This window comes from Rhodofomes roseus, assembly GCF_022264815.1.
Source record: "Rhodofomes roseus strain CIRM-BRFM 1785 chromosome Unknown C8Q71scaffold_3, whole genome shotgun sequence".
Lineage (NCBI taxonomy): Eukaryota > Fungi > Basidiomycota > Agaricomycetes > Polyporales > Fomitopsidaceae > Rhodofomes > Rhodofomes roseus.
This window is the reverse complement of record NW_025952959.1, coordinates 867,510-894,306: the sequence shown is the minus strand read 5'-3', so window position 1 is coordinate 894,306 and position 26,797 is coordinate 867,510. Positions and strand designations below refer to the sequence as shown.

Genomic DNA, 26,797 nt, shown 5'->3' with positions numbered 1-26,797 from the left:
GAGGCGAGCTGCGAGACGTCAGATAAGTGCAAGGGGCAAGACGAACGCATCGATGCACCGCGGACTTTGCGCTAGGACATATAACAGCGCTGTATAAGTGCACAGCCATTACTTGACGTAGCCCGGAGTTGATTCTGGGTGCATGTCTTGACAATAATTCACGGACGCGACTTCCTGAGTAGGAGCGATTGAATCGGGCTATACAACCCGGTGACGGAGCGAGTGTTGCGACATTGGTCCAATATACATGGTCTATCTGGAGGCGATGAAAGCAGCGTTACTCCCCTCAATCCGGAGGTTGTTCGAGGGCCATGTACGAGGACCTCCACTGAATTTTCCTTTACGCAGGGACGAGGAGGTTAGCACGGATGCGAGCCAAATCGTCCGCCGCCAGCCTTGTGTGCGTCTTGAGGTACCCCTCCACGCCGTCGTACTTCTCGCGCACGCAGTTGAGGAAATTCTGCATCGTCTGCGGCCTACAATCAGTCAGCACCTACATCAAGCCCAGGAGCACCGAAAATGGAAGAGAAGACGCACTTCGCGTTCGCCATATTAAGTGTGCCGGCTCTGTTGTCGCGGTAGACCTGCTCTTTCTCGAAGCGCGCCACGAGCAGGGGTAGCGCGGGCTGCAGTCCAACGGTGGTGAGCGTGTAGTCCTTGATGATATCTTCGTCGCTCACGCCGAGGAACTGCAAAGCCGCTGGTGTGAGGAGCGCAGGCGCGCTTTGGTATCGACAAGACGTACCGACAAAATTAGAGCTGCAAAGACACCGGTGCGATCCTTGCCTGCTGCATAGAATATGAGACTATTGCTGGATGCTTTTGTGGTTATATGCGCAGCGTACCAGTGCAATGCAGTAGGCACGGCTCATCCGGATGGTCACGGAGATGAAGGAACACCGTCTCCACGGCAGTCCCCCCAGATCGTAGGATCTCGGAGTATAGTGTCAAGAATGCCTAGCATTCGATGCATGCTCGTCAACCGAGACCATTATAGCGCGCAGTATAGAACTCACCTCGGCCTCGCTGGTCTCGAACTGTTTCAACCTGCGAACACAGAACCTCGGCCGTCGGCGATTCGGTTGAAGGCCAGTACACCACTTGACAAACGCACCTCTGAGCGAGACTCACTGGGTCGAACGCCATATCAACTATAGGCGCCCTCACGAACTGCACGCCCTCGATCCCCGGGTTCGCGGTCTTGAACTTTGCGATCTCCACGTCTGCGCGGAGGTCGAACACCTTCTTTATCCCAAGGGCGCGGAACGCGTCCACCCCGCTCGGGCTAACGCGACTAGGCTCGCCCGACCTGAAGAGGTAGCCCGGCCTGACTATCGCGTTGGGCGAGGTCGCAGACAGGTAGTTGCCAAAGTCGCGTATGTTGATTACACCATCAACGGCTACGAAGGGCGGGGAGGAGAGTGAGGCTGCAATGACTTCCGGAGGGAAGGTAGGGATTCCAGAGTCAGTTGCGGCTGCCATAGTTTCTCAATGGCAAACTTGGAAAGGGTTGGCTGAAAGCGATATCGATGGGACGAGAAGGGCTGAGCCCTCTTCTTTCGTCCTCATGTTAAACAGAGACTCAGATATGCTTGGTGACCTCGAGGTTCGTATTACATGATAGGGCCGGGCAAGGATCCGGCGAGGGCGCAACGCGCGCAGCCCGCGGACGTTCCTGGCAATGCACAGTTCGGTTCGAGTCGAGTCGAACTGCAGCCAAGAGTCGGTATGCACAAGCCGAGCTGCAATCCTGGGTCACGATTCTCCTCTACCGAACAACTTGAAAGCTTGAGGTCTCTGACGAGCTTCATATACGACCGCCCTCCTCCCCTCAAGAAGGTCGTGTTTAGAGTCTGCCTAGAGGAGACTACTGACGAGCAACGCGTTCACGATCACACTGTCGCCTCGTGTGCGTCCAGCATGTCTGACAGCGATGCGCAGTGTTGCTCTGCAATGACTTTCGCGCTGTAAGTGCCCGAATCCCTCTTCCTACTAACATATTGCGAGTACAAGTCATTACGAGCGACCCATCCGGGCCCGTTCCGAAAAACACGACAGTCTGTCACGACCCATGATCTCGCTGTGAGGATGCGAATTCCTCTCACAGTACTTTCACCCGCTCTGACGTCTCCCGCAGACCGAGTTGGACAGCCACTGGTGCACAGTGACTCTCAGCACCTCGCGAACGGAGAGACACGGGGCTCCAGTCCCAGCCCACACAGTCTGAATCCCTTGCGATTGGGTTGTGTGGCTGTTGGACTGGTTGCTGCGATAGTGGCGGACTGCCCTGTCATCATTGATCATCATTGATCATCCCAAATATGTAAGCGGACCAAACTGTATGCACAACTTCATAACTTCACCGAGGTAACTTACACAATAATTCTACAACGAGACTGGGTCGAGTCCCCAATAGCCGACTCAGCTACTCACAGGCAGCTTTCCTTCTAGTACACGCCCTACGACAAGTTGCTCTTTGACGGGTAGGTTCGAACAAACCCCTCACACCTCCACGAGGAGGGTCTTGTGACGAGACTACTTTGACGGGTCCCTGTGCTTCCTGTCTACGTTAGCGCGGCCGGTGAATCCCCACTCGATCTGGTGCGCGCGCTTGATGTCCACGCCGAGCTCCTCCGCAAACTGCCACACCGTCCCGGGGTTCTTCTGGAACTGTCTCCCCACAAAGACTGCGTCCGCCTGGCCCTTGTCGAGCACGCCCTGCGCAGTCTTCCCGTCCGTGATCAAGCCCACTGCCGACACGAGGATCTTGTCCCCGTGAGCCTTCTTGACGGCCTCTGCGAGCGGCGCCTGGTATGTGGGCGCGCCGGGGATCTTCTGCGCAGGGTGCGCCCCGCCAGAGGAGACGTCGAGCAGGTCGACGCCGTGCTCTGCCAGCAGGCCCGCGATCCGCACCGTGTCCTGTAGTGTCCAAGAGGGCTCGCCCTCTAGCGATTCTTCGAGCCAGTCCGTTGCAGAGATGCTATATGTTCGCAGGGTCTGAATACCCGTAGACGCTGCTGATACTACACGCGGGAACGTACCGGAGGAAGAGAGGCATATCAGGTGGTATGACAGAGCGCACTGCGTCCACGATCTCTAGCGTGAGACGCGTGCGATTCTCGAAGCTGCCGCCGTACTCGTCCGTGCGCTTGTTAGACACCGGGCTGAGGAACGAGTGCAGCAAGTATCCGTGCGCATTGTGGATCTCAATCACGTCGAAGCCCGCACGGAGGGCACGGCGCGCAGCGTCCACGAACGCACGCTTGATCCGCTTGATGCCCGCGATCGTGAGCTCCTTTGGCCGCGGGAACACCTCAGCGAACCCGATGGCACTCGGCGCCCAGACGTCGTCGGGCCAGCCGTTCGCGGCCTCTGTGGCGGTCGCAGCCTTGGAGAGCCAGGGGGCGACGGTGGACGCCTTGCGGCCGGCATGGCCGAGCTGGATGCCGACCTTCTGGTTCTGCGAGTGCGCGAAGGCGACGAGCTGGGCGAAGGAGTCGATCTGCTCGTCGGACCACAAACCGGTGTCCTCGGGGGTGATGCGCCCCTCCGGGGTGACCGCGGTGGCCTCGACCATGCTCAGGCCGGGCCCGCGCGAGATGATCCCGCCCACTGGATCAGCTTGTTAGCGCTCTGGCAATCGGATTCGCAGTAGTGTACTTACTGTGTGCATAGTGCCAGAAGGTATACTTGCCGTCTTGAGCAGAGTACTGGCATAACGGGGACAGCTGCGAGAAGCAACGTGCTGAGTTAAGTCTCCTGGAAGATCGTATTGACAGAAGCAGTCTTCTCACCCATATACGGTTTGGAAACACCACACCACGGATTTTGATAGGCTGAAAGAGGGTGGGAATGGGCTTGCCATCATCCACAGCAGTGCCCGAAGGCGGGTACTGCGATGGCGTGAAGAAGTCGACTTTGGGAGCGGGAGAGTTGAATATGTCCTGAGGCATTGCTGTGACAGTCACCGGGGGAGGAGAGTGCAGTGGGGCCTGGACAGTGGGACAAGGTGGTTATATAGATGTCGGGCGGGAGGTTGTGCAATACGATCGATAGGTTGTGTCATGACTCGCAGCAGATCGCAGCCCGGCAGCCCTAGTAGCGCTCCGGCGGGCGAGGTTAGACACGCCATCCAACTTAGACGCGTGACGTCACGCGTCCAAGAACCGCACCGCGACGGCGACGCGTCCGCCGTCAACGTGCGTACGATTCCGTCCGCCTACTGGTTGAGCCATGTCGCCGATAGGTTAACAGAACTATGGGTAACAGGTTACTCAAGTGCACGAAGCAATGAACGAACAGTCGGCAGGCTGAGCCCGATAGATGAGGATCCAGCAGAGCAACCTATATACGCAGAGCGTACTACGTTCAGCTACTGCTGCGAAGACACAGCCACGACAATGTAGTCCCATAGCAACAATATACGTGCTGATTGCAGTGAATCGTTACGCTTTTTGTCACTCACTCAGTAGACGGCGCTTGTATCAACCCGTTTGTCAAGGACAGTCGATGATGGCGCAGTGATTGTCCGGCGATAACCCACCGGCACGGCGCAGAACACACAATCAATAGATCAGCCAGTGAACCGGTTCGCGAGTCAGCGGGAGGCTGAGCGCCGCACCACAATGTCAATTGTTTGTCTGGTCGTGGAGGATGTACCACAGACTTTCCTAGTCATGCTCGAAGACAGATGAGTTCGATAGGATTCCGCAAAGGCCACAAAGCTCGCAACAACAGTCAAACAACAACATCCAATTGTCTCGAGGATCGCCATCACATAGCTTGAGCTATTGCCCTACTCGAGGAGCGGCGAGTCATGTCCATTGAGGATCAGTCTGGTGTGAAAGCGAATGACCTCCAAGAAGCCCTCCGCACGGCAAGCTAGCAAGGCTGTTCAGTACTGCTGCCATAGCACCTGCTGATAATGCGCACACCTTCATTTACCGTATGCGCCCCGTTGTAGTGGTCCTCACGACCAACATGTCCGTAGCGGAAGATGTGCTTCGTCAGCTTCCAGTAGTGCCTCGTGTCTACGAAACAATCAGATTTGTCAGTTGCACAACCACTATTGAATACGTACCGGTGTTGCCTGCCAACAGGAGACAATGTCAGCTTGCGTCGGAGGGGCAAAATAGTCGTCAAACGCACCTGTCGAGAGACTCGGAGCCAGGAAGACCTTCTTCGGCATGCCGGTCCTGTTGGATGAACTCAGGGCACCGATTACAGTGCCAGCCAAGAGCTCATAGGGACCGCTTCCGAACGTCGGGGTGACCGGGGCAGGCTCGAGCTGCGTACCATACGCGTCGGACATCTGCAGATGACCAAATGTCGTCTCCTTGTTGAGATCGCCGTACTGCACACCGAAGGCGTCGACAGACAGGTTGAAGCCATTGGCCAGCGAGCCCACTGTGTCGGCAATGTGAGACTTCACAGTGTCCACCGAGCTGAGGCGGCAACGATCAGATCTGACGTGTACTGTGCGCAAATCTGCGATGTATTGGCACGTACCTGACACTGTCGATCCTATGGTTCATGATGAAGTACGCGTTCTCAGGCAACGCATTCGACTTCACGCCGCCATGGATGATATCCACAGCCTGTGTCGTCCCAGCAAGGGGTCCAAACATCGGATCGCTCTTGAGCAGTTCCTTCTCGAGCTTCGCAAGCGCCTTGTCGCATTTCAGCGAGCGGTTGACCAGCCTCTTCAGCGTTTTGGGGAACAGCGGATCGTGCTCCGCCTGACACTGCAGTTGGGAATAGTACGTCGACGTGCGATTGAGGCGTGGGACGTGAGGGTTCGCCTCGATGTGCTTGATGAGGGCTGCAAGCATGCCGATCGACTGACAACGCAGTCAACGATCGTCGCGCGATCTGATACCTATACCAAAATCACATACAGTGTGACGGGGTGGGACACTCGAATGGCCACCTGGTGTGGAGATCTCGAGCCTCGCGTCGAGCTTGCCCTTCTCAGCCACTGCAGGACTGGACATGAGTGCGTCCCCTCTGATCGAGTATCCACCTGGGGCGACGTTAGGGCATGTTGTGCACGAGTAGGTCAAGTAGCAGATTTACTTACCGCCCTCGTCAACGATGATGGAAAATGCGTCCTCGCCGTAGTGCCCCAATAAGTAGTCCCTGATGGCAGTAGCACCCTGTGCAACGTCAGAGGATACCCTATGTCTGCTGCAGCACTACGCTTACAGCGCGGCCACCGCGTTCCTCATCCATCCCATACGCCAGTACAATAGAACGGGCCGGTTGGAATCCCTTTCGCAGAAGCGTCTCGACAGTAGTCCTGGGAGTGCAGCTTTACTAGTCGCTCATGGCACCAGACAGGTACTCACAGTGTACTGATTAGGCCTGGCTTGTCGTCGCAGCTACCTCGACCCCAGATCCATTCACCTACGTTCGTGTATTCGGCGGGTATGTCCACTGGTCATCATGTACACTTACCATCATAATAGCCAGAGAACGGTGGCTGAGTCCACTGGTCCGCAGTGGACGGCTCCACCGGGACAACATCCTGATGCGCGGTCAAGAGCATCGGCTTCAGGGAATCATCGGATCCTTGCCAGTGGTATACCAATGCGTATGTATTTGCCGTCGCCTTGGTCAACTTTGCATGTCTGGGGCGGGTCAGTTGCCTTGCTCGAAGCGCATAAGTATAGCAAGCCACACATACACCAACGGGAAACGCGACTCCAGATATGCATGCATTTCGCTGAAGATGTCCCACTTTGGATCTTCCCCTGGAATCCCCATATCATCGTACATCTCGGTCCTTTACCTCAGGGTCAGCATGCGATTCTGGCGCATAGTAGCGAATGAAGGAGACGCACGGGATCTGGATTGCGCCGCTCAAAGATCCATAGGCATGCTGCCGGAACTCCTCTGTAGCGAATTCCACCTCGAGTTCTTCAAGTAGTTCAGAAGACGAGGGTGTAATCACAGCGGCTTGCGGACAGGCATTGCTCATCCGATGGAGTTCGAACCCGGCATGACGTGCAGGTAAAGTCGTCGACTTGGATAGTAAGTGAAGCCTGGGCGCAAGGACAGCAAGACAGCACAGAGCAGCAAGGATACGCAGGACACCCCCAAGGCGAGACATGCGCGACCCAGCACCCTGATTTTGAACGGGGGCTTGAAGCCGTGCAGGTTCTATCGCGCTGACATGTTGGTGAATGGGAAGTTCTTTCTCGGACGCCATCCTCCTGGCAGATAGCGATTGAGGGGATACAGAAGAAACCAGTCTCCCCCTCGACTCTATATACGCCGCGACTTGCGAACATCGCTGACTCAGACGATGGCCTTGCGGACGGCATCGCGGTATTCCAGCTTATCACTAGGTTCAGCAGGCACACTGAGTCGCTGCCGACGGCAAGCAGTGTCAAAAGAACCTGACAAGACGACCGAGTTTCTGCGGCACATAGCATACACAGACGATGTAACAGCAGCATAGCCAAGTCGTGGACGCTGCTCGACGCGTCGCAAGAGCCGCGTGGGAGGACTTGAGAAGGCTGACACGGAGAGACGCCAGAGTCAATCGGCTTGCGGAGATCGCCGGCTACTATGCAGTTGTGGCTGACAGAGTTCAGCCACCGGTTGCCCGTATCTCCTCCAAAGCAGTACGTGCCGAGGCCGACATTTCAAGACTTCAAGATGGGTGCGTACACGCCGTCGCTATGCTCGTCCGCGCCGTGCTGATGTTGGAGGACAGTTCGCTACGCCGCCGCCTCCCTCGCCACCAACCCCGAGAAGAGTACGTCGTGAAATCATGTCCAGAGGCCGAGATTCTAACCTGACTGTGTAGCTTCCCGCGCCCGCGGGGAGTACCTCCGCACTCACTTCAAGAACATGCGTGAAGTTGCGGCGGCTTTGACTGGTGCGTAGTAGTCGATTGCGTTGTCGGAGGGTATATTGAAGGCAAGGGGCAGGTCTCAAGTTGACCAAGGCGTACGCTTATCTCAGCGACGTGAAGGACCACAAGCAGATCATCCCCTTCCGTCGTTTCTCCGGTGGTGTCGGGCGTGCATCGCAGGCGAAGCAGTTCAAGGCAACTCAGGGTGCGTGGAACCAGCATTATTCACGACTTTGGCGCTCATCCTCCATCAGGTCGCTGGCCTGAGAAGTCCGTGAAGTTCATCGTCCGCCTGCTCAAGAACGCTGAATCAAATGCTGACGCGAAAAACCTTGAACTGGAGGACCTCTACATTAAGAACATCGTCGTCCAGCAGGCACCTGTACGTCTGACCTGATGCTCTGAGCGGCCTGGACGAAAACTCACCATTTGATTCGCATGTTAGAAAACCCGCCGCCGCACATACCGTGCGCACGGTCGTATCAACCCTTACCAGGGTCACCCTTGCCACGTTGAGATCATCCTTGGTGCGTCCGACGAGGAGGTTGAGCGGGCGAAGGACAAGGACGCCGTCGCAACGTCTACTTTCTCTGGCCTCAACAGGCGGCAGGTCGCCCGCCGACGGATTGAGGCTGCACGCGTATGAGCTGTCGTGCGTGCGGCGAGGAGTGAGGGGTCTTTGCGGAGGTAGGCGCTATGATGACTGCTCGAGGCGCCGAGCAGCCGTTGTCATCTCCATGTGTATGCATTATGCCATATTGCCCACGACTTTCGAACACATTATATGGCTAATGCCTTCTCTTTGTGTGCATGTGCGGATGTTGACAGGTCAAGTGCGCCGGGTCAGTTGCAACTGATTGATAATATAACGGGGAGAGTGCTACTTGATACAGGATGAACGAGAGTGGGGAGAGCACAATTATCCGGTAAGGAACGTGATACGGGCTACAAGGCATCGTGAGGACATGGTGTTAACTGGATAGCTGGGCGCATAACGATAGCAGGGGCATAGCACGGTGCGCAGAGCATGGCAATGCAGATCAGGAAAGCGAGACGGAAAGATTTGGTAGCAGCTTGATGCTGTGATGCACCTGGCATCCGCTCATTAGCGGTTCGTGTCTTGCGGTATTACAGCCGCGTGGGGCCTTGATTATTAGTTTTGGGTTCAACGTCCAGGCTGAAGAGACAGTGTGAGCCAACGAATCCGCAGACGAAAGCGACAGCAAAATTGACGGACCTCATCTGCGTGAGTTCCTTGCTGTACGTGTCGTAATCTTTGGTCTTCAGTTCATCAACAGTGTAGTGGATCCAGTCGTAGATCACGCCGACTTTCTGGATGGTCGTGTACTCCCCGCGGCACTTCTCGAGGTCTGGCGAATCGTGATTAACAATGATAACTAGGAGACGAAGGCAACCTAGGGCATACCACGGATTGTCCGTCGCATATTGCGGTAGTACTGCAACGGAATCATCTCTTCCGTGGGACTGGCTGGAGGCTGCGCCGTAGACTTGACGCGAGGCAGGACCTCGCGGCTGACCTTGATGTCTCTGAGAATAACCACTAGGACATAGTCAGCGGGCGTCGTCGTCGGCCACAGACGAGCACTCACCCTCTAGTGGCACAGTCGGTAGATTCACCGGAAGCTCCGCGCGGTACTCGCCGTAGTTCGAACGCGCATGGAAAAACTGGTCCAGACCGGTGCGGACCTCCTTGAAGCAGTGGCTGATACTATCCTCGGTCAGACGCAGTCGCGAGACGGAACTCGTGTTAAGTCCAAGGATAATTGCCAGGGCGGAGCTGTAGTTTCGCAACGACTTGCAGAGCTGAACGTACTCTCGTCAGTATTCGTATTACGGCACACAATGTCATAGACATACCCCCGCCACGGTGATGAACACTGTCGCAGCTTGTACGCGATGCGTCACATCTTTGTGTTGCACGATGCTCTTGGTTACCCAGAGGGACAACGCCTCAGAGAACGACTTCCACTCCCGGAGCTTGCGCTGCAGGTCGCGATCCTCGAACTTGATCAGCTCTCGCGGCTCGAAGCTATGGAACAGCTCCGTCTCGATGGCAGTAAGCTGGCGCGCAATCATCTCGGGCCCTCCATCGCTATGGAAGTAGGTGATATCGAGTTTGCTCCAATCGTCCGGACGCGTCAAGGAGGCGACGATCTGATCCAGGCTCGTGCGGAAGAGCGGCTCGGAGTATACGTCGTTGGCCACGCTGGCCTCCGTACGCTCTTTTTCCTTGTCGGCCCAGCTCCCCCGATAGCGGATGGAGTCGATGAGCTGGTGCGCGAGCTCCACGGGAATGCTCTGATCGGCGGCAAAGCGACTGCTGAGGACTCCGATTCGATCCAGCAAACCACCTTCAACCCGCTTGTCGAGCGACTTGTCCCAGTGGGATCCGAGCCACAGGCAGATCAGATTCGCGACGTAGATCCTCGTGCACTCATGACGAACATTCCAAGCAACAGACTCCAGCTCGGTAAGTTCACGAGGGGGCTGCTGTTGTTCCCGCTCCAGAAGCAGCTCGAAAAGGTTCTGAGCGGTAGTGAACGTCGGCGCGAATAGGAAGAACGCGTCGATGAGGTCCGCCATGTCGTTCTTCACCATCTCCGTCGGCTCAGTGAAAAGGCGAATTAGCCCGCGTACTGTGGCTCGGACAACGTTACCATCCTTTCCGCGGTCGACGTCAGACTCCAGGACCACAGGGGGCAGATCTGGCCGATCGGTACGATCGTCGGGGAAAAGAGCCAGAGAAGCTCTGACCGTCAAAGACTGGGGCGATCCGTCTGTCACGGCCGACAGGAACATATGATCCCATCCGAGCGCCTCAGAGGCTAGGGAAGGAGTGTAGATGCTAGACTGGCGCACAGTTCGATCCTCCAGCGTGATAGCGGAGTGGCGGAAAGGCCCGTGTGATGCACGCGCAGGGGTAGAGGGCAAAGAGGGATCGAGCGCCGCCAAGCATCCCAACGAGACCTTGCGCAGGCGGTCGAATAGGCTCGGTTTCTTCATGTACGGCGGCTTGTTGGCAATGGCGACCGGAGGCTCAGGGGCGTCGTCGTGCCCGACAGTTGCGTTCGTGGAGATTTCCATCTCAGAGACTACGGTAGCCGTCTCCGCGAGCTCCTTCTCCAACTCCACCGTCTGCAAGACGGTGCGGAAGTTAGACATAGTCATTTCCATGAGCTGATAACCTGTCGCGAGCGCGCGGTCGCGGGTTTCCTCCTTCATGCGCGCCTCGATCGTGTCGAAGTAGCAGGTCATGAGCGTGCGAGAGAAAGCAAGAGCCTTCAGGGCTGTATCATACGTGGCGGTGTAGCAAACCGACCCTGCGGATCCAGCAACGAGTTCTTCGGCCTGTACAAGCTGGGTCAAGTACGCCTTCGCTTCCTTCGGCAAACGCGAAACGTCGCAGCGACACATGGCGCTGTAGAGCTTGTAGTAGCTCGTGAAGAGGGGGAGGAGGTTATTCTCCACCTTGTCTACATCCGGGGCGATGCTCCCGCGACGAGAGGGCGCAAGCGACGACACGCAGCGCGAAATGAGCGAGGCGTTGTCGTCAGACTCTGCTCCGCTCTCAGTCGCCTGGATGGGGCTTTGCGCCAACGGCGAGAGGAAAGCTCGCGACACGTGGGTGTCGAGCTTTGCAGTCGGTCGCGTAGCCGTTAGGCGAGAAGGGACCCCAGCGAACGCGTTCGGCTTGTGAGGAACAGGAGTCATCTCCTGCGAATCCCCGCCCGGAACACCCTGCACTTGCGTGGTCCATGTACCTCCAGGAACCCTCTGGGGTCGTTCCCTGGCGTGCCCATCTTGCGCCTGACCTCGCTGACCTGGGGATGCGCGAGGCTGCGGGGGACACGGGCCGAGGCCGATCTGGTCCGCAGAGGGCTTTCGAACATGGGAAGGCCTGGCGGGGGAGCGCGACTGTGCGCCTTGCGTCGGCATCGACGAGCCAACAGATCCGTCTCCAATGATTGTCGTCGACGTTTCGGAGCCGCGGCGGGACAGCCTGCGGTTTGGAGGAGAGCGGGGCGGAGAAGAGCCCATAGGAACAGGTAGTTCGATGCGCGAGGCGTCAGATTCTGGCACTTCGTCAGCCATTCTGCAGTGTGAAAGTACAGAGGACCAGAAGAGAACTCACGAAGAGAAGCTTTCTCCCATCCATTTGCCTGCGAACTACTATCAGAGCGCTTGCGGCCAGGAATCGGGACTCCTGCTCGTGAGGATGGAGAGGAGCCGAACATCTTCTCGCTCGAGCTGGGGTACTCGCTATTGGGGTTAAGGGGGGTAATGGTCGACCTGGTCGAGCCGGTGTCTCGAGGATTGATCCGCGCGGGATTGTCAACGCCCGATTTCTCTCCAGGAGGGCGCATCGAGGAGCAATCAGAGTAACGATATAGCGTGAGATAGGGGGAGGTATGAGATTGAAGACAGCACTAGATATGACTAGTTGAGGGAGTAGAGGCCGGGGAGAGAGTGCGATTTAGTGGGCGAGCCCAGGTTTGAGGCGGGTTAAATACCGTTCGTTAAGCGAGGTCGCCAATATTCCCATCAGGGCATGGTCCAGGAGTCAATGATTAGGCGACGAGCTAAACGCCCGAAACAGGAACCCGTTGCTAAGATGCAGAAAGCCCTGGTACGAGTGGCGGGCGCCTAGTCCTGTGACCCCCCAACCTCCAGGAGAATTTCCGCCTTGTATTCCAAACTAACGGTCCATCAGAACACCCTTCCGCATATATCAACATGCTTAGTAAACCAGTAAGACTCACCTTATGGAACGGGATTATGGATTTGAAACATGCACTAATCTGTGCCCGCGCGGCGTCCTGTGAACCTTATAGCCGTTGGGAAATGCTTAGTAACGTCAAACTCAATCGGATGGCAAGCTAGTAAGTGAAAGACACACCATATGCGATAGGTCGAGCCTTCATGCGTTCAGTCAGCCATGGGTGCCCGCCTTCAATGCTACGTGGCAGCAGGGCGACCACTGCTTGAACAGTGATGTTCCGCGCGAGCCTGCGTGCGATTTTCGGGCACCATTGACAAGATGGCCACATGAATGCCACCATCGTGCATAAAATGAGTCCAATACTCTCTATCGAGGCGGCCAAAGTCGAGGTCGAGTCCAGGAGGCGGCGGAGCGACCCACTGCACCTGCCAAACAGGGAGCGGTGGCTATCAGCGGTCGTTCAATGGCCGCAACGCAGGCAGAAGGTCCCTCCGCCACCCGCCACATGCCAGAGCTGCTGCCAGTGAGCCGCCACCAGACTTGAATGTGACCGCCGTTGTCCTCTCTCTACGCTCTCCCAAACATCCATAATGGACGAGGACACAGTCAGCGAGGGATCTGTCAACTTCTTGGACACTGTCGAGGGCGAGATCGCTTTCTTTCGCTCGATGATGCGCGCAAGACCGGTCGGGCTTCACCGCCATTTTCATGTCCTCACTATCCGGAACGCGATCCTCAAAGACACCGGTCATGTCGTCTCTACAGAGGCTCTGTGGGGGAAGCTGCGAAGCTCTTATGACCTGGATATCCTGGAGGGAATCGTAAGTCCCTGTCGTTCCTGCTGGTCGCGATATGTTGACCAGCGACAGGAAGCTGACGGTTACGATGCTTCTGACATACATGACGCCCCATCCCCGTCCTCTCTCCCTGTACGATCTCCTTCACCGTCAGAGAATCTATCAATGCACCCCTTCTTCCGCCATGAGTATTCACTCCCCCAAGAGGAGACATTCGACAGACTCATTTCCGCACGACGTATGCGCGGGAGCGCATCCCTGCCGTCATCATCTCCCGCGGCATCCCCAGTCCACACCGGTCCGTCATTGCGTTCTACCAAGAAGGGTAGGAGCAAGCTCAAGAATATGGCTGGACTCATTGGCGGCGACAGCGATAGCAGCGCCTTGACACAGGAAAGCGGAGACGAGAGTGTCGCCGCCACTCCGAGGGACAGTGTGGCAGCTGGGACGGACGCGGGTACAGACTTCGCGGAGGAAGAAGAGGTCGATGGGTCTCCAAGTGAGTACACGCTACACACAATGTCCGTGCATCACATAACGAACGGTTGCACAGGCCCTTCTCTAGCATCTCGGGCGAACAGGAAGCCTGTGAAGCCGGGCAGAAGGGGCAGCAATGCCGGCAGAGGACGCGGAGGATCTACTGGCAGAGGAAGAGGATCGAAGCGGGGTAAGCGATAGGCACGTCAGGCTATCTTGCTATAATTCCGCGCCGTCAGCGTACCGCCGGACGTGTGTTGCTATTTGCTTCGGCCTCTAGAGACGTCTACGTATTGCTCGAACACGCACGGCCTCCTGGGGATGACACCTACCAAACGTCGAAACGGTAAACACCCCCTGAAAACCGCACAGACAATCTTGTGGCAGTCTACATGTCGCGCGGCGATGTAATGAATGCCCTGCAGGCCGATCGCATGGAGCAACGATGCGTGCTTATAGTCCTGTACACCCTTATCCACTTCATAGCCTACAATCTTGCATGGTATCCTACAATGCTCTACTATGCTACAGAACGTGTCGTTAATCAAGCAGATTCGTCCATTTTGACAATTTCATCTGCCGGCTTGTCGAGTGCGGTGTTCTTGTTTCGCCTCTCAGCCAGGAACGCGTCTATGCGCTGCTTGAGTTCTGGATCTACGTGAACGATGCATTAGTGTACTAGTAAGGAGTCAGCCGCACATCACTCACTAGATACTACATCCTCCAAGGCAAGAGGCACCCGGTTAAATGGATCCTTCGCGTCGGACAACAGGTGTGATTTGATAGTTGAACGATCGAGCACCACCTGTGACGACGGCAATGTAACGGGATCGCGCATGACGGTGTACATCAACGGGTCTGGCAAACGTGTTGAGCCCTCATTCAAAGACAATCATCAAGGACGTTACTCACCCAAGAACTCGTCTGGGACTTCTCCCAGGTCCTCTTCAGCCTCCAGAGTGGCCTTCTTCTCCTCGACTTTGACGACGAACAGGAGCAGCTTCTCAATCTCCGTGTCGCTCTTCAAGACGCGTCTCTTGGCGATACCTGCCGTTCGCTCAAAGAGCTCCTTCCGGTAGCTACGTCCGTCCGCTGCCACAGCCCTCACGAACTCCCCTTGGTCACTGAGGTTCAGGTATACGTCGATGATATCGCTCAATAGCTGTTTCGGGTTAAACTTGTACTTCTCCGGGTTCTTGACGACCAGATTCTGGCACCTGGGACCCGCGAGGGCGTCTAGGTTATAGTCAAGCATGGCTGCGAGACGGTCAACGATCTCGGGAACCATGAACGGCTCCTTGGTCTCGCCCGTGAAGGCCTTCAGCATCTCAACCGTCGACCTGCCCAGTTGCACGTAGCCAGATGTGTGTCGTTCTAGCGTGCGGAGAGCACTCTCCCGCTCGCGACGGTATTGCGCTGGCTTCGAGTTGAACGTCTCAGTGTCCTCCATCTCGGTCTGAATCTCGTGGATCTTGGCCAAGTCGCTCAGCGACTCGTCCATGAGGTACGTCACATCGTTGATCATGAGGTTGACGAAGCGCACGAATTTGTCCATGTTAGTGCGCGTCTCCTTCTTCAGGGCCTCGCGATGCGTCGAATTATCCCAGATGGCCTTGAAGAGATAGGCAATATTCCGCCTGGTGGCCATGTTACGGCTTAGCTAGACCAAGATCAAATATCCTAACGTACCTTGAGTCTGAGCAAGACAGTTAGCACGTATGCTTTTACGACCATGAACGATACTCACTGAATTTGTCATAGAACTGCGAACTCGCGCCGGTCTGTTCCACCTCTGAACGATCGTCAGCCTGGCGCTATTCACGTGTGACAGGAGACACCCACCAATGTAGAAATGCATGAGCGCGGGTACAAGATACTTGAGCGCCATGGGATGGGTGTTCAGCGTCATGGCAAGGACACTTCGGTGGTTGCCCCAATTTAGCGTGGCGTAGAAGAGAGCCTACAGCCTCTGAGTCTCCAGGAGTTAGCTTACACAACAGATAGTACGTACCTCTACTAGCTTGGACTTCAAGAAGGGGTTCTTTATGTACCACGTCGACGTCAGGAACGTCAACGCCCACACCAGGAGCTCATTCTTGCCGGATAGCTCCAAACTATCAGGAGACTGTCGGACGACGAAGAGGTGGTAGTCCACGATGTCCTCAATGATGTACTCAGGGAGTACGTTGAAAGACTCTGGCACCTCCCGTGGCAGAGGCAGCCTAACGCGAAGAAATCAATACGAGTTCACAGAAAGCGATGTAATGACGCACTCGAGAGAAGGATTCGGATGGGTGTGTTTTGGGTCAACATGGCGGATGAGCCACGTCGAGACAAAGTTAGTGAAGCCGACCGAACGGAAGACTAGCTCCGGATCCGCAAGTTGTACTGTATACGCGAGTTGCGTAGCCATGGCTTTGTCCATCTCAGTCTTGACAGCGTTGATGCTATGCTCGACGCGTGCTTGCAGGGGACTCTGTAAGGCTTTTGTCAGTGTTTCGGTAAGCTTTTGCGCTTTGAAGACTCACTCCCCGCCAGCTACCGTCGCCTTCCAACACCTCCAGATGCCGGTTCATCTCATCATACTGCCTCGCTAGATCCTCAAATGTGGAGATTGTCTTCTGGTAGCCGTAGTGATTGGTGGCGAGAGTGAGGTAGAAGATATCCGAGATGAAGTTTGGCGGGGCCGCCGCCGCGGACTCATTCTTCTGCCGCCATTGCTCCGCTACCTCACTAGTAGCATTAATACGGGTCTCTTCCTTCAGATCGATGCGGGACGAGTGTGCGTAGTATGCTGGATCGATACGGTCGATCTTCTTATCATCAGTTTCTCGACCGAGAGATGCATTGGACGAGCTCACCTTGGTATAATTGGCATCCATGAATGGCTCGCAGAAGCGGAGTAGGATGGCCTGTAGGTTTACCATGAAGCAGTCGGACGCAACAGTGTCTGGGTCGACCTGCATTCCGGCTCGCCGTACGTTCAGGGACACAACCCGTGCAAAGTATTGCAGCACGGCTTCTCGTGAATCGGGAGATGCGCGGACGAGCGCGTTAAGTATGTTGAACAGAGACGACTGCAGGCTTTTCAAGGTTCCCCTCAAACTAGCCGTGGATGACCCGATGTCAGCCTGTGACCGATCCTTGGGCTTCGAGTAGTACGTGTTTGCGATGGCCGGCTATAATAAATCATAAGCTCTGCCCTGTACTGCCTCTTCAAACGCAACTCACCCATTCTCGGTCGAACACACCCAGCCGCAGGAGCGGACCCAACAAACTAACCCGCTCAAACGTTACTGGGGTCGCCTCCGGGTTCCAAAACTGCAACCGCGTGATCATGACAGCGATGCTCTTGATGTTCACCAGAGCCTCCAGCCCACTAATCACCGCGCGCCAGCTGCCGTCGCCGCCAGCGAGGCCCTCTGGCCGGAAGAGTGACTCGTGGAAGCAGAGCTGGTTCACGACCGGACCGAGCACGCCATCGATCTCGTTGTCGGGCTCGAAGCGCTTGACGAGGTCTTGCAAGAAGGGCTCGACCTCCGCAGGGCCAAGGGTGTTGGCAGAGGTTGCGGAGGAGGAGAGGAGAGGGCCGGTGAGCGCGGAAAGGGAGAGGAGTGGGGTGAGGAGCTCTGTTGGGCCGAGTGGTTTGCTGGAAACACTGAGGTGAGTATTTGATCATAAGACAAGTTACACCTGTTCTCAGAATGTCCAGGCCCCCGCGTCTGGGATTGCGCAAGGCAGTATGCGTTTCCTATCAATGCTGCCGGATTGTAGCTAACCCCACACTACTAGACAGGGACAAGACAAAGGCTAGATCCCATCCGCCTGTGCACTCTCGAGTATGGTGCTAGCAGCGTCAACATGGCTGGAAGCAGTATCGGGCGCCAGCCAACCTCAGCCGGACGGGGGCCGATGGTCCATTGGGGCCAAACCCCGACGCCCTATGCCTACATGTCTCTCCGTCGAGGGGCATATCAATATAGAAACAGCTGTGATGAGTGACATACCCAATTGGTTGAGGGAACATTTCCGGCTCTTGCAAAGTCAAGCCAGCATAGCTGATGATCAGGTCACGCAGCTTCTCGAGGATATCGGTGGCCTGTTGCGCTTGCACAGGAGGGTAGTTCTAGCACAGATTGAGTGACACGGTACGTGTAGCATGGAGAATGCTGCTGACCTTCTTTGTTATAATGGAGCGGTTGACGTTCAAGCGCTTCCAGCAGCCTACGAGGTACTCGAAGACGGTCTGCTGCGGTGGAAGAGAAGCAATAACCGCCAAATACTCCAAGTCGTCCCTACGCTTCCTCAGCACGGAGATAACACAGAGACGCGGGATACTCACGACATGGATTGCGGGTTCAATTCCAGACGCGATATTAGCAGACGGTCTGCGATGTCTGCGCTCAGCCGAATAGGTTGTTGCATGCCTGTTGCACGACAGTCATCAGTAAGGCGAAACGAATCACGTCCCATACGGACACACCTTCAGACTCGAGCTCTGCTGCCAGATGCTTCAGCCACACGACCTCCCATCCACTCTTCTCCGCGACATCTTTCTACAAAACCCGTCAGACAGCACTCTACAAGAGCAACGTCGCACATACACTCAGCGTCACGTTGAACACCCTGCCCACAGTCTCCTCCTCCCACTTAGGCAGATCGAGCTGCGCCGGCGCGGCTTGCGGTCGCTTCTTGGGTGCCACTGGCACCGGAGCAGGCAAAGTCTCTGCGGGCCGCTTCGGCGCAGGCTTGGGCTTGGGTGGCGCCGCTGCAGGCGTAGACGAGGGGGTTGTGGGCGGCGGTGTAGTCGATGTGGATGCCGCGGGCGAAGGGCTCGCCGACTGAAGCTTCGCCAGACGCTTCAGACGGATCTACACGAACATCTCAGTTGATTATTTCGTAGATGCGTAACTATGTCGCATACGCGGTCTGCATCGTCTTGTGGGTTGGTCATGGCTCGTGGTTGACAATGTGCAGGACTTCGAGGTACGATGTAAGCTGGGGAGCGCCTTGGTAGCGCCCAAGACGCGTACGCCGAGCACGTGGCGGATCTCCTGCCTGCGCACCTTCGTCCCGACTCTCGACCACCCGCCACCTATTAACGGCCTTGTAACTTCCTGTGCATCTGCTCTTATTTGCGGAGGTTCGAGGATGTTCTTCTTTTCGCGGGTGCTGTCGACAGCACGCCTGTTCTCGACATCCGCTATGGCGGCGTACCCTAAGCTCAAGAGCCATTCCGGGACGAAGAAACGGTGGCGGTCAATTGCGTCGGGCATCTTCAAACGTGTACGTTATGCGTTGGCATCGCACGGAGGGAAGGGTGGTGCTGATTCTTTTTTATTTCTTCCACTTGTGTCGCGTTCTTAGGGACACGCTGGGCACAAACATTTGAACGTGAATAAGAGCATGGCTCAGAAGAACCGCCTGTCACAGACAACGTACTCGAACAAGTCGCAAACAGTCAGGCTGAAGAAGCTGCTGCCCTACGGCTCCCCTTGAAACACAGGAGTGACATTGGGTACATATTTAGACCTAGGTTCATACAGTGCGTTGTTCTCGTCTCTGATATCCTCCCTGCTAATTCTACAAAGCTAGCGCTATACTTGTGTAATTGTACGCATACCCCAAAAGCCCTATTTGCGTCACCGTATCAAGCGTTCACCGTCTCCCGGTGTTGACATTGGATTCGTCGTAGGCATTGCTCGCGGCCCGTCCCTCCTCGGCAGGTACGCCTGCGCCGCCGAAGAATGCACGGATACTTTGCTGGTTGGGGTCGAATTCTGAGCTGCCGATGCCGCCCTTCTGGCGAGCCTGGGGAATACCATGAGCCAATGTGTCAGCTTTGCGACGGCGGGAAGCTCGCTCACCACGCTATCTAAATGTTCATGCCGGTTGAAGTCTGTGACCTTGACCTCGAGGGGAAGAGGCCGGTTGTCCTGGACGTCCATCAGCTCACCCTCTTTTGCGCCCTGCACAACAGAGTTATTCCAGTATGTCCGACTCGCATAATTGAGTAAGACTGACCTTGACATTTACCGTGACCCTAGTCCAAGCCGTGTTCAACAGACCCTTGTACCGATGGCCTGGATGTAACCCGCTCTGGTCTTTTACGAGCAGTGCCGGGATGAGCTCGCTGATGCACAGGCCATGGCTCACAATGGCGATGTGGAGGCCATTGTCCCCCGCCATGGCCGCCTGCCAGACATAGGGCATCAGCAGCTCGTCGACTGCCTTCTTCGCTCGTGCGGCTAGGTCGTCCAGGCTCTCGCCCTCGGGGAACTTCTGCGAACGGTCATGTAGCACTGGGTACAGCCCTCGCCTTAAGTGCTCCTCGAAGGAGAGGCCCGACTGCGTTTCCATGATCCATGGCTTCCCTTCGGCAATTCCAAAGTGTTGCTCACGCAGGAGAGGGGACGTCGTGAGAGGTGGTTGCGTGTCTGTCTGCGCGTCGCGGACTGCCTGGGCAGTCCACAGTGCACGCTTAAGCGGAGATGCGTGAATTGCCAGGAAGTGTGTCTTGGTGAATGACAGTCCCAATGCCTTGGCTTGCTGTTACATGTCTGTTCGTCATTGCGTCTGACATCAATTTTGTCACGAAGCTCACGTTCATGCCTATTCGTGATGGTGAGCACAATTACATAACCATCGGGCGCTGAACTGCCGGAACTTACCATGAGTAGAGAGCGATGCGTCCTTCCAGCCTGCCCACACGCTTTTCTGCATTTGTATGCGCATGAACATACGTCCGTATCATGCATGGAAGTGCACATACCAGGTTGTCCGTCGATTCACCATGTCTGATCTATGAGGTTGCGTTCTATCAGCGAGTGAAATGGCTCCATATATGCGAACTGCCTACGAAAGTGAAGGTAACGGTGGGCGTCGAGGACATGATGGTTCGGTGCAGAGCCAGTTACGAGCCCGCCTGCATGCAAACCGCATGGACAGGAACTGGTCTGATTTGGTCTCTTCCGTCGACCTGGACCGTAGACGCTGTGGGCGCTCGGCGTGCTCACTGACAAGGTACGCGCGTGACTGCTTATACCCGATTTGGACGAGCAGGTCTGGAACATTCCGGTGGCTGCTCGCGCCCGCCACAACGCCTCGCCATGCATTGCTCAGGCGGTGCACCTGGCTTGCGTGTCCTCGTCGCTCAGGTCATCCACGCGCTGGACGCGCGTCCCTTTCACAGCTACTTATTACGCACGGCACGATCTACTCTGTCCGCACTTCATTCTCAACATCTACCACCATCGCTACTTTCGCATTCACTGCATTCCAATGTCGGGCACCTCTACTCCAGAACGCGAGACAGGGCTCCTGGGCATAGGCCAGCAATGCTCGGCACCTTCGTGCATGCTCGTAGACTTCCTGCCTTACAAGTGCCAGCACTGCAGCCACCCCTTCTGCGGTGAGCACTTCCACCCAGAGGCGCACAAGTGCGACAAGTTCGATGCAAGCAAGCACAACCGAGTCGCGCCTCCGTGTCCGTTCTGCAATACCCCGGTCGCTATTCCTCCGGGTCAGGATCCGAATATACGCATGGAGGAACACATCACCTCGGAGTGCTCGGTCATGACGGGGAAGACTCGTAAGAGCTCGCACCCGACGTGCGCTCGCGCGAAGTGCGGGAAGGTGCTGTACGCTCCGATTCGGTGTGATGTGAGTCAGTTCTGCTTTGGTGTTGCGCCCACTTCGCTCACCGGTAATGCAGAAATGCAAGCAGCAGTTCTGCCCACAGCACCGCTTCCCAACATCGCATACATGTTCGGCGAGCGCATCCGCGAAGTCTGCGTCTTCGTCCGCTAGCCCATTCCAGTCGGCATCATCGCAAGCTTCAGCGGCCGGCGCCGCGGCTATCGCTGCTATACAGCATGCGATGGCTTCAACGAACATCTCCAACTCCTCTACCACGACGCTCCGGAGCACCACAACGCAAACGAGGAGGGCTCCCCAGCCACCAGTGATGGGGCAGTCTGCCTCATCTGCTTCTACGCGATCCTCTACGCGATCCAACCCGTTCTCACAGACTGATCGGTGAGTGTACTTCCGTGGTATCGCCCTCAGTGATCACTGACAGAGCCTTAGCTCTCCTTCCATGCAACCACCATCCACGACCGCCAACGACCCGCTACGACCGTGCTCGCAATCCGCAACGACCGCTACTCCCGTCACCGCTAATCTCTTCAAACCACTATCCTATGTGCCCCCGCCACTCTTCGGGTCGGCGTAATGTCCACAACTGTATCGCTATGGCACTTCCTGTATCCACCACCGTTTATATTTTTACTTTTCGGGTTCATGTATGAAGTCGGGCAAGGGCGGAGCGCGAGAGTCGGCGACAGGCAATCGCGACTCGTGCGAAGAAGGGTTTGCCGTTGACTGAGGAGGAGAAGGCTATTCTGGCGGAGGGTTCGGTGAAGGAAGACTGTGTTATCATGTAGCGTCTGCTCTCGGTACAAGATCTATCTATATTAATATTGTTCCGGATAACATACATTGGACTGTCTACGTCGTCGACGCGTTGGTGGCTGTTGGTGAATTTGTGAGCGTGAGATTCAGACGCCCATCTTGTACTCGGCGCCTAAAGGAGTCTGACCAGTTCACATTCACGAACGACACACAACATCGGCGACCCCTTCCTTGCCTAGTTGACAACACAGGCGACATGTCAGAAAGTGAACAAGATGTATCTGTGCTTGGAAAGCGGTCGCGAGGCGGCCAGGAAGACGTAAAAGACGAGACTATGGACAGCTCGCAGGTCCCGGCGAAGGAGGAAGAGGAGGACGATGATGATGACGTTGGACCGATGCCCATGCCTGCGGAAGCTAGCGGGAATGGTATTGCTAAGAAGAGACGAAAAGGTGCGTAGCAAAAGCCGTCATTCCTCAGCGCGAACTAAAGTAGAGATGTGCGGATGTAGTCTTGCCTCACGAGAAGCTCTACTTGGACCATCTCCCGAGTGCGGATCGCTACCACAAAAGCTTCATGCACCGGGATGTAGTCAACTTCAATATTATGACGAAGTGCGCCCCGCAGTTCTCACCGCTGTGGCAGCTATGGTTGAGCTGACCGTTCTCAGAACGGACTTCCTGCTGACCACTTCCGTGGACGGTCATCTCAAACTGTGGAAAAAGCAGGAACAGGGTATCGAGTTTGTAAAACATTACCGGGCACACCTCGCTCCGATTGTTGGAGTGTCTGCCAGCGTGGATGGGCAGCTATTCGCGAGTGTGGCTGAAGACGGCACGGCGAAGGTCTTCGATGTGGTCAATTTCGGTGCGCTAGCATTATAGCTTACCGTGTCGTTCCCTCTCATAATTCCTGCATAGACATGATCAACATGATCAAACTGGGCTACACGCCCCATGCATGTTGCTGGGTTCACAAACGTGGTCAAGCCCAGGGTTTGCTTGCGGTGTAAGTTGGGGTATCCGGATGAGAGCTTGACTAGTTAATCATATTATAGCTCAGATCGGAACTCCGGCACCATACGACTCTACGACGGGCGTGGCAATGACCAGCCGCTGGAGACAGTCGACAAGCTGCACCGATTCCCCGTGCACGTCATGACTGTGAGCGTTGTAAGCGATCAAGGTGGAATGTCGAACTGACCGACTGCCTCATAGTACAATGACAGATTTGACTGCGTGATTTCTGCTGATGAAGGCGGCTTCGTCGAGTATTGGCAACCCAGAGAGCCGTTCGAGCTGCCGAAGAACGTACCCGGGCTTTGGTCGTTCAAGAGCACGACTGGCCTTTACGACTTCAAGAAGGTACGCTTCGTCATCAAGAAACTCACTCTTGTCCGCGGACTGATTGTCAGCGGCTTAGTCAAAATCAACGCCGACATGCATCACACTCTCACCGGACTCATCATCGTTTGTGACCTTCTCACTTCCCGACCGTCAGATCCGCATCTTCTCGTTCCTCTCGGGAAAGCTCACCCGGAAGTACGACGAATCTTTGGAGGCAATCCAAGAGATGCAGCAAGCTGAAACGGCTATCTACAAGGTGGAAGACATGGAGTTCGGGCGGCGCCTTGCTGCCGAGCGGGAGTTGGAGCTTCCGGGCCCGGATGGGCACGTACCCGGGCGGTGGATCAACGCTGTTTGGGATGAGAGCGGGGCCTTTGTGCTCTATCCAACCCTGCTTGGGATCAAGGGTACGTGACAGACTTTCCGCACGTATTGCACCATCTTCTGACGGCCCTGATGCGATAGTGGTTAACACTGTTACGAACCGCGTCGTGCGCCTTTTGGGGAAGGACGAGACCGTCCGGTGGATGAATCTGACGCTGTATCAAGGGGCTCCCGCGAAGAAAGGGTTGACGACTGCGGTAGGTGCTCCTCCTTACCCTCGGTGCGCGTCTTCTGAACCATCATTCTTGTTTGCAGGCGGCGGCCGCGTCCGCTAACCCGCTTTTGGCGGAGAAGGCTATGAGGGATCCTACGCTCGTCAGCACCGGGTATAAGCGACAGCGATTCTACATGTTCACTCGCTCCGAGCCAGAGTGCGTGTTCAGTAGCTTCCATGACATCCCGCGCACATTACTCACGCTGACATGCCTAGGGATGACAAGTCCGGAGACCGTGATATCTTCAACGAGCGACCTACTCGTGAGGAGCAGACAGTTGCGTCATCCACAACTGCTGTCGGGAAGGGCGGGCCCTCTCCTATTGCGAACGCCGCCACCATTCACACGACACACGGTGACATCCATATGAGGCTCTTCCCTCAGCAAGTGCCGAAGGCCGTGGAGAACTTCGTCGGGCACGCCCGGAGCGGGTACTTCGAAGGCATCATCTTCCACCGTGTTATTCCGAAGTTCATGATCCAGACGGGAGACCCGCTGGGCGACGGTACCGGAGGGACATCCATCTGGGGGGATGAGTTCGAGGATGAGTTTTCTGACGACTTGAAGCACGATAGGTGCGCCATACGCAGCGAGCGCATGTTTCACACGGTTATACTGACCCCGTCAATCGATGCAGGCCGTACACCGTTAGCATGGCGAATGCAGGACCCAATACGAACGGCTCGCAGTTCTTCATCACCACGACGGCTACGCCCTGGCTCGATAAGAAGCACACCATCTTCGGAAGGGTGCTCTCCGGACTGGAGGTGGTCCATGCGATTGAGAACGTGAAGACGAACAAACTGGATAAGCCGTATGAGGACATTAAAATTATCAACGTCGATGTAGAATAGCGGGCTTCGCGCTCCGTGCCTGGTATCTATTCCTTCTGGGCTTGTCCAGCTCGCAGTCAGAGCATGTACATATCATTCCGAATGGAACATACATACCACCATACTGTGGGAGAGTCGTGACGTGGGTCAAGGCTAGAGCGATACTCTATCGTGTGCCTCCGTCGTGTGCCGCACAGCCAGGCTCCATTGGCCCTCCGCCGCATTCAGTCTTGCACCGAAACTGACCCGTAGTCTATCCATCATTCTAGCCGGCGACAGGCTCGTGTCTTGCTCAGCTAGACAGGCAGGACATGAGAATTTGAGGAGCGTATGCTCGCGTGCGTCTCCGGGAGCTCCTCGAGTGTCGTCGAGGGTAGTGTCAGCGAGGGAAATGACACAGTGGTAGACGTCCAGGAGGACACCAGGCAAGAACTCTGTCTGATCTGCATCCGCAGGCACATATGCGACCGGATACTCCAACAAGACAGCCGCGAGGGGGACCGAATCCGTGATAACAAGTGGTTGAGTGATGGCGAGGACGACTGGACGTTGGAGACCGGCGCGCTTCTCGCCCCTCGCACGGAGTTCGCGTAGGAGACTATCAACTTGAGTAGGGATCCTCACCTGCAGAATGACAGGAATAGAAGACGCATGTGAGAACAATGGAATGAAGGAGGGAACGTGGGAGTGCGCTCGGTACCGACCAGCGTGGGCACTTGAAATAACTGCACAAAGTTAGGCCATTGCTCCGCATTGCCCTGGCGTTCCAAGTCGTGTCCGATTCCGTATCCCGGTTGCTGTACACATCGTTCTTCCAGCAGCGCAAAGTTCACGAAGAAGAGTTGGTCGGAGATAGGCTCATGGAGAATGATAACGTCTTCGAACGCTGGGACAGCCTGCGCCGACACTCGCGTCAGTGCTCCTTCCAATGTGAGAATAGTCTTGGGCGGAAGTTCTACGAGAATTCCTGCGCAGTGAAGGTGAGGGCACGCAGATGCCATTCGGAGCCTGCTTGCTATTGCACCATAGCATTGCGCAGACAGAAGGTGCGTTCCGTGATGCTGCGTGCCGCCGCGCACATGCAAGTGATCAAGACGAGGGTTCATACCTGACGTAGGGAGACGAGAAGATCAGTGAAAACGGCAGGGCGGCGGCCCGAGACGGCAAAGGCATCAAAAAGATAGCCTGTCCTGCACACATGTAGTTCACCGACCGCGGAGGATATGGCAGTAGCGGAGCTATGTGTCAGTGATATATCCCCGACAAACAACATGCCGCCGTTACTTACCTTATGCCGAGCGAGACAAAGCTTAGATCCAGAGCAAAGTGCCTTATCTTCCTCGCGGCCACCTTGTTGAAGATTTGTTGCGATTGGGAACAAATCGTAGTGAACACTATGAGGAATGAGGGGGCTCGCCCAAGCATACTGCCATCGTCCATTTAACACAGACCGTCAGGGCTTCTGTCTATGAGCCGCATCAGTCACAGATGCAGACGCATGTCGTGCCAGTGGTACTCGAACCGGAAGGCAGATGCTCCCTCGGAGTCCAGGACCTCGGATCGTCTTGGAGGATCAGGTCAGATCGGGCATGCGGAGCCTCCGTGGGCACTAGGAGTACAGAACAAGTGCTCATCGAATCAATCAAGGCCCAGTATTTCCTGGTAATCCTTTGCTGTTGACAACATATTGGTGCACCAGTGTTGTGCGCGCGATAAGTTGAGATTCGACAT

General features: G+C 55.9%; 13 protein-coding genes across 13 annotated transcripts; 5 read left to right on the top strand and 8 right to left on the bottom strand.

The window, feature by feature from the left end:
- Window positions 1–99: 99 nt before the first annotated feature.
- On the bottom strand, window positions 100–1,668 carry C8Q71DRAFT_342036 (protein-tyrosine phosphatase-like protein). Its single transcript, XM_047917933.1, has 6 exons — window positions 1,115–1,668; window positions 1,017–1,047; window positions 846–957; window positions 746–789; window positions 538–689; window positions 100–476 (listed from the first exon to the last, which is right to left on the bottom strand). The coding sequence occupies exons 1-6, from the start codon at window positions 1,480–1,482 to the stop codon at window positions 341–343; spliced, it is 843 nt and encodes a 280-aa protein (XP_047782950.1). The 5' UTR covers window positions 1,483–1,668; the 3' UTR covers window positions 100–340.
- Window positions 1,669–2,421: 753 nt separating this feature from the next.
- Window positions 2,422–4,164, bottom strand: C8Q71DRAFT_341984 (uncharacterized protein). Its single transcript, XM_047917932.1, has 4 exons — window positions 3,795–4,164; window positions 3,665–3,728; window positions 3,042–3,612; window positions 2,422–2,980 (listed from the first exon to the last, which is right to left on the bottom strand). Exons 1-4 carry the CDS (start codon window positions 3,951–3,953, stop codon window positions 2,536–2,538), a joined length of 1,239 nt encoding a protein of 412 aa, XP_047782949.1. The 5' UTR covers window positions 3,954–4,164; the 3' UTR covers window positions 2,422–2,535.
- Window positions 4,165–4,505: 341 nt separating this feature from the next.
- On the bottom strand, window positions 4,506–7,556 carry C8Q71DRAFT_738043 (uncharacterized protein). The gene is made up of 12 exons (XM_047922642.1): window positions 6,843–7,556; window positions 6,686–6,784; window positions 6,457–6,629; window positions 6,348–6,405; window positions 6,205–6,298; window positions 6,080–6,155; window positions 5,898–6,022; window positions 5,509–5,840; window positions 5,149–5,444; window positions 5,081–5,089; window positions 4,935–5,030; window positions 4,506–4,881 (listed from the first exon to the last, which is right to left on the bottom strand). Exons 1-12 carry the CDS (start codon window positions 7,208–7,210, stop codon window positions 4,796–4,798), a joined length of 1,812 nt encoding a protein of 603 aa, XP_047782948.1. The 5' UTR covers window positions 7,211–7,556; the 3' UTR covers window positions 4,506–4,795.
- Window positions 7,557–7,625: 69 nt separating this feature from the next.
- On the top strand, window positions 7,626–8,748 carry C8Q71DRAFT_828818 (60S ribosomal protein L17/L23). The gene is made up of 6 exons (XM_047926334.1): window positions 7,626–7,666; window positions 7,721–7,762; window positions 7,814–7,885; window positions 7,938–8,066; window positions 8,116–8,243; window positions 8,307–8,748. Exons 1-6 carry the CDS (start codon window positions 7,663–7,665, stop codon window positions 8,505–8,507), a joined length of 576 nt encoding a protein of 191 aa, XP_047782947.1. The 5' UTR covers window positions 7,626–7,662; the 3' UTR covers window positions 8,508–8,748.
- Window positions 8,705–11,341, bottom strand: C8Q71DRAFT_803548 (ras guanine nucleotide exchange factor domain-containing protein). Its single transcript, XM_047925974.1, has 6 exons — window positions 10,976–11,341; window positions 9,740–10,879; window positions 9,472–9,685; window positions 9,288–9,422; window positions 9,099–9,231; window positions 8,705–9,038 (listed from the first exon to the last, which is right to left on the bottom strand). Exons 1-6 carry the CDS (start codon window positions 11,294–11,296, stop codon window positions 8,990–8,992), a joined length of 1,992 nt encoding a protein of 663 aa, XP_047782946.1. The 5' UTR covers window positions 11,297–11,341; the 3' UTR covers window positions 8,705–8,989.
- Window positions 11,342–12,014: 673 nt separating this feature from the next.
- Window positions 12,015–13,092, bottom strand: C8Q71DRAFT_904392 (uncharacterized protein). The gene is made up of 3 exons (XM_047928849.1): window positions 12,780–13,092; window positions 12,643–12,707; window positions 12,015–12,578 (listed from the first exon to the last, which is right to left on the bottom strand). The coding sequence occupies exons 1-3, from the start codon at window positions 12,940–12,942 to the stop codon at window positions 12,444–12,446; spliced, it is 363 nt and encodes a 120-aa protein (XP_047782945.1). The 5' UTR covers window positions 12,943–13,092; the 3' UTR covers window positions 12,015–12,443.
- Window positions 13,093–13,192: 100 nt separating this feature from the next.
- C8Q71DRAFT_794554 (uncharacterized protein) lies at window positions 13,193–14,077 on the top strand (the record flags this gene model as incomplete). The annotated part of the gene is made up of 3 exons (XM_047925540.1): window positions 13,193–13,423; window positions 13,472–13,898; window positions 13,953–14,077. The coding sequence occupies 3 exons, from the start codon at window positions 13,193–13,195 to the stop codon at window positions 14,075–14,077; spliced, it is 783 nt and encodes a 260-aa protein (XP_047782944.1).
- A 343-nt stretch (window positions 14,078–14,420) lies between these two features.
- Window positions 14,421–18,830, bottom strand: C8Q71DRAFT_854008 (ubiquitin elongating factor core-domain-containing protein; the record flags this gene model as incomplete). Its single annotated transcript, XM_047927002.1, has 17 exons — window positions 14,421–14,530; window positions 14,585–14,734; window positions 14,789–15,513; window positions 15,566–15,572; window positions 15,624–15,668; window positions 15,719–15,836; window positions 15,888–16,098; window positions 16,150–16,352; window positions 16,405–16,689; window positions 16,738–17,055; window positions 17,108–17,525; window positions 17,884–18,002; window positions 18,054–18,171; window positions 18,219–18,303; window positions 18,360–18,432; window positions 18,481–18,747; window positions 18,801–18,830. 17 exons carry the CDS (start codon window positions 18,828–18,830, stop codon window positions 14,421–14,423), a joined length of 3,282 nt encoding a protein of 1,093 aa, XP_047782943.1.
- Window positions 18,831–19,027: 197 nt separating this feature from the next.
- On the top strand, window positions 19,028–19,375 carry C8Q71DRAFT_701223 (uncharacterized protein; the record flags this gene model as incomplete). Its single annotated transcript, XM_047920176.1, has 2 exons — window positions 19,028–19,162; window positions 19,244–19,375. 2 exons carry the CDS (start codon window positions 19,028–19,030, stop codon window positions 19,373–19,375), a joined length of 267 nt encoding a protein of 88 aa, XP_047782942.1.
- Window positions 19,376–19,534: 159 nt separating this feature from the next.
- C8Q71DRAFT_854007 (phosphoglycerate mutase-like protein) lies at window positions 19,535–20,768 on the bottom strand (the record flags this gene model as incomplete). Its single annotated transcript, XM_047927001.1, has 7 exons — window positions 19,535–19,687; window positions 19,744–19,845; window positions 19,901–20,425; window positions 20,481–20,488; window positions 20,548–20,593; window positions 20,649–20,678; window positions 20,736–20,768. 7 exons carry the CDS (start codon window positions 20,766–20,768, stop codon window positions 19,535–19,537), a joined length of 897 nt encoding a protein of 298 aa, XP_047782941.1.
- A 223-nt stretch (window positions 20,769–20,991) lies between these two features.
- On the top strand, window positions 20,992–22,373 carry C8Q71DRAFT_738022 (uncharacterized protein). Its single transcript, XM_047922641.1, has 3 exons — window positions 20,992–21,538; window positions 21,591–21,913; window positions 22,188–22,373. The coding sequence occupies exons 1-3, from the start codon at window positions 21,158–21,160 to the stop codon at window positions 22,318–22,320; spliced, it is 837 nt and encodes a 278-aa protein (XP_047782940.1). The 5' UTR covers window positions 20,992–21,157; the 3' UTR covers window positions 22,321–22,373.
- A 171-nt stretch (window positions 22,374–22,544) lies between these two features.
- Window positions 22,545–25,087, top strand: C8Q71DRAFT_700108 (uncharacterized protein; the record flags this gene model as incomplete). The annotated part of the gene is made up of 11 exons (XM_047920103.1): window positions 22,545–22,740; window positions 22,800–22,902; window positions 22,959–23,155; window positions 23,209–23,296; window positions 23,346–23,451; window positions 23,506–23,652; window positions 23,711–24,041; window positions 24,100–24,215; window positions 24,274–24,389; window positions 24,449–24,808; window positions 24,871–25,087. 11 exons carry the CDS (start codon window positions 22,545–22,547, stop codon window positions 25,085–25,087), a joined length of 1,977 nt encoding a protein of 658 aa, XP_047782939.1.
- Window positions 25,088–25,091: 4 nt separating this feature from the next.
- On the bottom strand, window positions 25,092–26,650 carry C8Q71DRAFT_341611 (uncharacterized protein). The gene is made up of 5 exons (XM_047917931.1): window positions 26,355–26,650; window positions 26,175–26,256; window positions 25,771–25,962; window positions 25,184–25,690; window positions 25,092–25,122 (listed from the first exon to the last, which is right to left on the bottom strand). The coding sequence occupies exons 1-4, from the start codon at window positions 26,504–26,506 to the stop codon at window positions 25,220–25,222; spliced, it is 897 nt and encodes a 298-aa protein (XP_047782938.1). The 5' UTR covers window positions 26,507–26,650; the 3' UTR covers window positions 25,092–25,122; window positions 25,184–25,219.
- Between the last annotated feature and the right edge of the window lie 147 nt (window positions 26,651–26,797).

Coding starts and splice junctions, on each gene's coding strand:
- C8Q71DRAFT_342036 (XM_047917933.1), bottom strand. CDS start 1,482: ATGGCAGCCGCAACTGACTCTGGAATCCCTACCTTCCCTCCGGAAGTC. Junction 790..845: donor GTGCCTACTGCATTGCACTG/GTACGCTGCGCA, acceptor TATTCTATGCAG/CAGGCAAGGATCGCACCGGT. Junction 690..745: donor TTGCAGCTCTAATTTTGTCG/GTACGTCTTGTC, acceptor GCGGCTTTGCAG/TTCCTCGGCGTGAGCGACGA.
- C8Q71DRAFT_341984 (XM_047917932.1), bottom strand. CDS start 3,953: ATGCCTCAGGACATATTCAACTCTCCCGCTCCCAAAGTCGACTTCTTC. Junction 3,729..3,794: donor TGTTTCCAAACCGTATATGG/GTGAGAAGACTG, acceptor TGCTTCTCGCAG/CTGTCCCCGTTATGCCAGTA. Junction 3,613..3,664: donor CTTCTGGCACTATGCACACA/GTAAGTACACTA, acceptor AAGCTGATCCAG/TGGGCGGGATCATCTCGCGC.
- C8Q71DRAFT_738043 (XM_047922642.1), bottom strand. CDS start 7,210: ATGGCGTCCGAGAAAGAACTTCCCATTCACCAACATGTCAGCGCGATA. Junction 6,785..6,842: donor AGCGGCGCAATCCAGATCCC/GTGCGTCTCCTT, acceptor CCTGAGGTAAAG/GACCGAGATGTACGATGATA. Junction 6,406..6,456: donor GTTCTCTGGCTATTATGATG/GTAAGTGTACAT, acceptor ACACGAACGTAG/GTGAATGGATCTGGGGTCGA.
- C8Q71DRAFT_828818 (XM_047926334.1), top strand. Junction 7,763..7,813: donor CGCCACCAACCCCGAGAAGA/GTACGTCGTGAA, acceptor CTGACTGTGTAG/CTTCCCGCGCCCGCGGGGAG. Junction 8,244..8,306: donor TCGTCGTCCAGCAGGCACCT/GTACGTCTGACC, acceptor TTCGCATGTTAG/AAAACCCGCCGCCGCACATA.
- C8Q71DRAFT_803548 (XM_047925974.1), bottom strand. CDS start 11,296: ATGTGTCGCTGCGACGTTTCGCGTTTGCCGAAGGAAGCGAAGGCGTAC. Junction 10,880..10,975: donor TCGCGGAGACGGCTACCGTA/GTCTCTGAGATG, acceptor CCGTACATGAAG/AAACCGAGCCTATTCGACCG. Junction 9,686..9,739: donor TGTTCATCACCGTGGCGGGG/GTATGTCTATGA, acceptor GAGTACGTTCAG/CTCTGCAAGTCGTTGCGAAA.
- C8Q71DRAFT_904392 (XM_047928849.1), bottom strand. CDS start 12,942: ATGGTGGCATTCATGTGGCCATCTTGTCAATGGTGCCCGAAAATCGCA. Junction 12,708..12,779: donor GGCTCGACCTATCGCATATG/GTGTGTCTTTCA, acceptor AACGGCTATAAG/GTTCACAGGACGCCGCGCGG. Junction 12,579..12,642: donor CCATAATCCCGTTCCATAAG/GTGAGTCTTACT, acceptor ATGGACCGTTAG/TTTGGAATACAAGGCGGAAA.
- C8Q71DRAFT_738022 (XM_047922641.1), top strand. CDS start 21,158: ATGTCGGGCACCTCTACTCCAGAACGCGAGACAGGGCTCCTGGGCATA. Junction 21,539..21,590: donor ACGCTCCGATTCGGTGTGAT/GTGAGTCAGTTC, acceptor CCGGTAATGCAG/AAATGCAAGCAGCAGTTCTG. Junction 21,914..22,187: donor CCGTTCTCACAGACTGATCG/GTGAGTGTACTT, acceptor TCATGTATGAAG/TCGGGCAAGGGCGGAGCGCG.
- C8Q71DRAFT_341611 (XM_047917931.1), bottom strand. CDS start 26,506: ATGGACGATGGCAGTATGCTTGGGCGAGCCCCCTCATTCCTCATAGTG. Junction 25,963..26,174: donor TTCTCGTCTCCCTACGTCAG/GTATGAACCCTC, acceptor GTGTCGGCGCAG/GCTGTCCCAGCGTTCGAAGA. Junction 25,691..25,770: donor TATTTCAAGTGCCCACGCTG/GTCGGTACCGAG, acceptor GTCATTCTGCAG/GTGAGGATCCCTACTCAAGT.